Below are 7,521 nucleotides of genomic sequence, written 5' to 3'. Positions count from 1 at the left end.
ATACTATTATTTAAACGAGCTCAAACGATTAATAAACGTTTAGCCCAAAATAAATTATACTTTTATAAAACTCAATAATTTAAATACTTTAGCCCTTTAAATATTTAATTAAAATACTTGAGTATTTTAAAAATATATTTTATAATTAATTAAATAATTTATAAAATACATAAAAAATACGAGGTATTACAAATAATCCCAACTTTGCCCAAATTACTTTGAATAATCTCAACTATCGATTATTCTGCAACAATCCTAACTTTCATATCTGTTTTCTTCTAACAATCCCAAACAGGTCAACAACTTATTAGTGTAGGTCATTTGACATGTGTCGACATGTGAATGGCCCGAAAAAAATTCAAAAAAACAATTTCTTTTAAAAAAAAAAAGAAAAACGAAGCAACCCCCTACCTAGCCTTGACAACCACCTCTTCCCCCCTACCACATCACTGAAAAACACCCTCCTTCCACACTCACTTGACCAGAACATCTGACAGGCTAAGTCGTATCACCTAATCAAAAGAATTACCTAAGTCCTCTAGCTAAAGCAGAAAAGGAAGTAGGGTTTGTTAGAAATTTGTACTCTTTTATCAAAAATCGGCCTTTTTATTAATTGTACGTGTGTGTTCTTTTATACACTGTATTTTTTATTCACAGGCACTGGGTTACAAGTTTGATATTTAATATCTCTGCAAATTGTTGTTTGCTAGAAGAAAGATTAGTTTCATGATCAGGGATTTCTAGTGACCGTGCTTTTTTACAACACGCGAGTACTTCGTACATTCTCTCACATCTAGAAACAGAAGCAGGATAGAGTAGCAAAACTTTTAAGTAATCTCAATCTAAAGTGTTAGGGTTGGTAAGTGCATAACGGAAGCACATTAAAGAGGTAGAGATTAATTAAATAATAGGAGATAGATGAAGGCAAGATAAGTAGTAAAAATTGACACACAATATTTAATGTGGGAAAAATCATCAAAAAAAAACCCACGAACGACAAGCGCTGAAATAATCCACTATATGAAAATAGGAGAGTAGTATTACAAGAGAACTCTTACTATAGGATTGTGTGTATGTAGAAAGGCTAGTGTATGGTATGGCTTCTTATGTGTATGTCTTGATTGAATGGCGATGACCTATATTTATAGGTGTAGATGGAGTTTGGAAGAAATGGCCGGAAGATTCAAGAAATTCCTCCATCATTCTTGTATTCATAATATTCTAGAATGCTCACGAGCCATGTATTCTAGTAGCTTCCAATCTCAAGAGTTCTCTAGAACAATAAAGTAGACAATTCTAGAGAAAATATGGGCAAGGACTATCCTTGCTTGTTTTTTTCGGAAACATCTAGAATATGCATAAAACACTCTAGCAAAATAATGGGCTTATAAAATTTGGGCCACACCCAACATAAAGAATTGTAATAACATGGCTGATCAACTCAGTATGATAAAACTAACAACTGTTATTCATTCATCACTGTAAAAGGTTCTGATAGCTACAAAAGATTTATGGTATGTCGCTATTTATAGTACATCAAATTCGCATCCATACAGATGCAATGCGGCATGGAATGAAGTTTGCTAGAGTAGCCATTCGCTACCCCCCTATAAACTCATCCATGAAAAATTTTGGTGGGAATAAAATTGTAGGCTGAAAAGATGATACTTATCACAGTAAATGCTAGCCTGTTTCTGCATGTTCTCACAGCTTTCGCATAGCATAAAAAATAAATTCATAGCAACTACTGATATGGTTAGCATACTTGTGAGCTGCTTCGGTTGTTTTGATCTGACGCCTAGAGGAAAGCAAATTTTCTAAGATATGTTCACTACTCCAAAATCTCCCTAGGCCACACACTCTTCCAAGTAGCAATTTCATCGTTCGTGTGAAGCTTTCTTATACCTCCATAAAATCCATCACCTTCATTTCCTTCTTCTCTGTGATCCTTCCTGTTAACAATTGTCCTTCTCCACCGTGATCCAGGTGTATATTGATTAAACTCGAGCACAACAGTGTCTGCTTGCAACCAAAGAAGTGTGTCAAATGACTAAACCGAACATAGTGGACGCAAACCTCACATCTGTTAGAATATGCTGAAACTAAAGACAGAACCTCGGGATTAGTCAATTCATTAGAGTTTCTAGTTGTCAAGACGCGTATCCATGTATTTATGGACTCCAAATTAAGCATGGAAGGAAAGCACAAACTTACCAAGATTAGATTAATTTGGACTTTTAAACTTTATCCAAATAACTGATGCTTCTATGCCCTAGAGGTATAGGTTTTTGAGGTGATTAAATGGTCCAACACTCTCCAACCAGGAAAAAATGGTGGAAAGATGTGAAACAACATAAAAGAAGATAAAACAAAAGGACAAATGGGTAAACTTGATAAGAAATCATTATGCAACCATTGTTGTCAAAAGGCGAAAAACATGAGAAATCCACCCAAGTGGGGATCCGATGCAACCAAACAGAGCCTAAAGGAAGAGGACATCAGTTGCTTTCAGTATGCCTGGCAATAAATATTCTCTTGAAACAAGAGGTCAGGCCATTTCCGGAGAAAACTAAGACACATAGACAGCAATATGTCCTGGGGACCAATGACTCGGAAAGAAGATGACCCATATGCTTGATGACCATTACAAAAATAAGATTCAAGGAGCAACTTATGGCATTTAACACACCCTCCAACCAGAAGATCATCACTCCCTCCGTGTCTAATGAATAGACCACATTTCAATTTATAGCTATACCAATAAACTCCACATCAGGCTACATTTATATACTTGAAAATTTTATTTTCTCATATTAATACCCGAAATGATGCCCCTAATTAGGATCTTCAAAATCAGTTACATTGATATGGGGGAGATGTTCAAATGTAAAAAGTTTCTAACTCAAATTCTTAGAAAGATTCCCAATTGGCCTTTTTTTTTATAAATTAGTATTGCGTATGGTATATGCAGTAGAAAAATGAAATGCTAATTAGTAACCGAAACCCCATATATTTTAAATTGGGGAAGAGCACAAGGGATGAAATCCCATGCAGAAATTCTAGTTCACGTTACTTGCAGTATGCTTAAAGTAAAGATTCAGTGATTACAGGCATTAATTTACTCACCGCTACTATGACATCGGCAATAATTCTCATTTCCATCACATGACTCCAAGTGGCCAACCACACCATACCACCATCCTGCGATAAATATGCCGAACACTTTTGTTAACTTAAAAATTATTAGACGTCTAAGTTAGTTATCTTCAACCAATGATTTGTTAAATATGCATAAAATACAATAAGAAGAATGATTCAAGTATCAGCCAGAACACTGCAAAAGATCCAAAACTAAGCTTAATTATATGGGACAGAGAAAGTATTCATTAACAAAAAGTGCATCAGCAATTTAGTCCTAAGTACGATTTTAAAATAAGCAATTAGGCCTAAAATATGTTCTGTTTTCAGTATCCATTAAGAAAGGACCAGAGGATCTCATGGCCTCATGCGAATATGGAATTATACATAAACATTGTTCAATGTAGTTAATTAAAAGCAGCTTTAGCATCTGCCCCTGTTGACAGAATCGACCACCAATAGAATTCATAGTTCCAGTATTTCAGCCACATAAAAATACACATTAGTGCACACTAATCATAACACCCCTCTTGGCCATCCAAAGATACAAAACAACTCCTACACCGTTTGGATAATTTGGAAGGTCATTACACATTTACTCCACTTAAGAAAATTATTTATACTCAACCTGTTTCTGAATAATAAGCCACCTTTCTTATTTAGATCATCCCAAAATTATAGGTTACTCTCTAAGTTTATTAAGTTAAATCTTATGTTTCCGTATATTAAACTTAACAATCCCATTCACTCAGAATTTCACAGAGAAACTAATATAAATCGAAGCTTTACTACATACATCTTCATGTTTGTCTGGAGGGGTATTGTTATGTAATTTTTCATGAATTCCGTATTGCTACTACTACAAGTACTACCTTTTCACGTCAAGGAAAGTCTCAGCAGGCCAGCTACAATAAACAAGTTGCAAAACTTTTATTGTTAGACTTGCAAACCTAATTACAGCCAATCAAGAGAAAGATCTAAAAAAAATAAGTCAAACCAACCTGTATCTAGTATCCAGCTGCACAAATTAAATAAATAATCACACGACTACCATAATGACACCCAATTAATTAGATTGTGGAACGTACCGTAAGGGAATTCTTTATTCCGTCTCCACTGGATCTCTATGTGATCTCCAGGGTGTAGATCATTTAAGCAATCAGATGCATGAAGATCATGTGGTGGAGTATCCACTGGTGCTGCCCTTAGCCTTTCCCATTGAATACCACTCTCTATCGCCACTGCCCTTCTCCCATGGGGCGGATATCTGCAACCATAAGTTCGTTTAAACACACATAATTCGACCATAAAATATGTGTATGGTGTTCTTTAAATTTTCATGTACGTGTATGACTCCATTAATATAATATATGATGTTCTTCAAATTTTCCATGTAAATGCATAATTCCATTGATCAAATGTATGTTGTCCTTCCATTTTTCCATGTACAACTTGATTAATTAAAAAGTTCTCCAAATGTTCCATGTACATATATACCTGGAAGTTTTTTTTGCCTTCCATTAATGAAATGTAGTTTTTATATGGAAGAATATCTAGAATTCGAAGCTTGGATTGAATTCCTTACCTTGCCTGGAACGTGTCTGTTTGGGGATCATAGCTAAGCTCAGCATCATAGCAGGACAGCATAAAACCAAAATGACCATTCTGGCAAAACAATAGTAAAACAGAACTTTCTTCAGTTTCTAAAAGAGGAAAAATGACATATTGATCATAAAAGAAACGTCAAGCACATATTCAGGATGAATGATTGTGATCAATATACCTCACGGTTGTAAACTTGGGCAGGGAACCAGAATTTGCCACTTTCAAGAGCCAAAAACCAGGACATAACAGTATCAACCAGAGGAGAAGCAGAATCCTTATTATTAGACTTATCAAATTTTGATGCAAACCATGTCAAAGGCCATGCATACCAAATATATTTCATAAAGCCTTGTGATTTTTTCCCAGCAGAAACACTCGAATTTCGTCTAGAGGCAATAAACCATTGCCATTCGCGGGAAGCTGCAGGACCTAAAACCCTCCCCCATTTATGCTTCATGTGTCTATCCCAAAGGTGATCACTGATGCATCTCTCCCTCAATGAGCTACAAACAGCAGCCATACTACACAACCCGGCAGGCGAAAGCTTCTCAAGAATACAATCCAATGCTAGTTCAGGCAAATCCAAGACTGATAATTGCTCATTTTCATGAACATTCTCAAATTTAGAGCTAAAAGTGCCCTGTTTTATTGCCATAATAATAGATGAAAATGGAAGATCCCAAAAAACACCAAAAATTCCTTTTCTAAGAGCTTTGCAAATGGGAGAGAAAGACAACTCTTTCCAGAAGCAGAGTGGTAAAAACCTCACATCACTAGCCCAAGGTGGAAGTGGTTTTAAAGATAAGGAGTTTAGAAAGAAGAAGAAGAAGGAGATGCCAGTCACCAACAAGAAAAGCATTTAGAATGATTTGTATTTAGTAATAATAATAATGATGGATAATAATCTAATTCAAGGTATTAAAGATAAGGACACACCCAAAGCAAGGAACCCAATTGAGGCAAAAGCAATTATAAGCCAAAAATTAAATTATAGAATTTGATGAAAGGTCTTACTCTTTCTTCCTCAACACCCCCCCTAACTTTTTCTTACAAAAAATTAAATAAATTAAATGGGGTGAATGGGAAGAGGATCTTCAAACCTCACACTTCCAAGATATGGGTTTTTATTGGTTTGATAGAGCCCACCAAAACCCAAAAAATGGACCACCCTCTCAACAATCTAATCCAATCAAAATAGGTATTTTGTTTAAACACTCCTCTCTATGCAAATAATGATACGGCTTACTTTAATACAAGTGTCTAATTCTCATATATATCGTGTACTCGTACAATAATACAATTACGAGTACAAGTATACCGTGGTATCCTCTATTACACGCGCTCTCTTCTTTAGTCTAAAAAGGACAGAATAAGGTGGACATTCATTCACCTAGTTGACACCCAAAAGGTTGCTTACTTGAGCTTCTTCTTACCTTAATAATAATAATAATAAGGTTTACTACTAAAGATATCACCTTTACCTAAAAAGCTCATCAGATAATCAAAATAGATAAGGAGGAAGATGATCAACAATAATAAAAATGGTTTTTTCAATTCAACCCAAAATCAAAATGGGGTTTTTTCTATTTTATTAATCTGACACCTAGGAAGACATATAGGTCCAGATACAGAAACCCTTATCTTCAAAAAAAATTAAATAAGAATTTCAATGTAACAAGAAACAGATCTTTCTTAAGAACAAAATCCAACAAATGTAGCAAAACATAACCCAGATCTGGGTAGTTGAAACTAGTACTTATGCAGCAAAATTAGGTGTACCCAACTTCTCTAAACAAATAAAAAATGCAAAAATTGACAAAAAAAGATTGAAAATTTTTTAGGGTTAAGGTTAAAGAGGATAGATTTAATGAAGATTGCTGGTAATGTAGGTGAAGTTAAAGGGCAAAACAGGGTCCCTTTTTCACCATAATTTCAGCAATATCTTCTTCTTGTTCTTCTTCTTCACCCAAAAAACTCCATTATTATACTATAAAGCATAACTCCATCTTTTTATTTCTTTGTAATTTTGTTATTATTCATTGGGGTAATTCAACAAACAGTTGGTGGGCAAACAATTACAAAAAAGAAATACATTGATGGGGAATGGTGGGCGGTGATTCTTTACCTCGAAAGAAACAAAAACAGTCTTTCTCTCTCCTCGAATTACAAGTGGGAGAAACAACCGCGAAAACGCTGAATTTGACCGTTAGCAGATGCCGATAAAACAACTGAAAGTTGGTATTGGTAGTTGCTCTACTTGTGAAAGTGGTTGTTACCCCCGATCTTCTTGTTAAGGTGATTTTTGTTTTTATGAATTTGAATTTTACAAATTAATCAACGGTTAAATTAGTTAGCTAATATTCACTTCTTCCTAAAGAAGCAAGCCTTTAACTTGTTGGATCCCAAACGATAAATAATAAGGGATTAAAGGTGTGTGTTCAAATCACCTTTGTTTCACTACTCTGATCTTATCTTATCTAAACTAATGATATATGAATAAGTGAAAATAAGGTGAGTTGAAAAGACGTAAAAGTTTTAATAGTGACTTTAAATAGTATGAAGTGTTTGCATTAAAGAAAATTAAAATTAAAAAAAAAATAGTACGAAGTTTGAATGATAAACTAATTTAGTTGGTTAAAGTTTTGAGGGTGATGCTCAAAAAAAGTATATTGTAAAGATTGTACAATTAGAAGTAACACGATATTTACAATGATCATTAGGAATTGTAAAACAAGGTTTCAAAGAATTAATACCTTTTTTAAAAAAAATAAAAAGAAG

At 34.4% G+C, this 7,521-nt stretch overlaps 1 protein-coding gene across 2 annotated transcripts; it reads right to left on the bottom strand.

Moving 5' to 3' along the window:
- Positions 1-1,444: 1,444 nt before the first annotated feature.
- LOC110736314 (F-box protein At2g32560-like) lies at positions 1,445-6,971 on the bottom strand. Of its 2 annotated transcripts, none has more exons than XM_021916515.1 (5): positions 4,922-6,971; positions 4,724-4,803; positions 4,227-4,405; positions 3,127-3,201; positions 1,445-2,102 (listed from the first exon to the last, which is right to left on the bottom strand). In XM_021916515.1, the coding sequence occupies exons 1-5, from the start codon at positions 5,600-5,602 to the stop codon at positions 1,900-1,902; spliced, it is 1,218 nt and encodes a 405-aa protein (XP_021772207.1). In that variant the 5' UTR covers positions 5,603-6,971; the 3' UTR covers positions 1,445-1,899. The 2 variants fall into 2 exon arrangements, with proteins under 2 accessions (XP_021772207.1, XP_021772208.1); XM_021916516.1 differs by having other exon boundaries at positions 1,445-2,019.
- Between the last annotated feature and the right edge of the window lie 550 nt (positions 6,972-7,521).

Source organism: Chenopodium quinoa, unplaced genomic scaffold (genome assembly GCF_001683475.1).
Source record: "Chenopodium quinoa cultivar QQ74 unplaced genomic scaffold, ASM168347v1, whole genome shotgun sequence".
NCBI classification, from domain to species: Eukaryota; Viridiplantae; Streptophyta; class Magnoliopsida; order Caryophyllales; family Amaranthaceae; genus Chenopodium; species Chenopodium quinoa.
The sequence above is the reverse complement of the archived record's forward strand: the minus strand, read 5'-3'. Positions and strand labels throughout refer to the sequence as shown.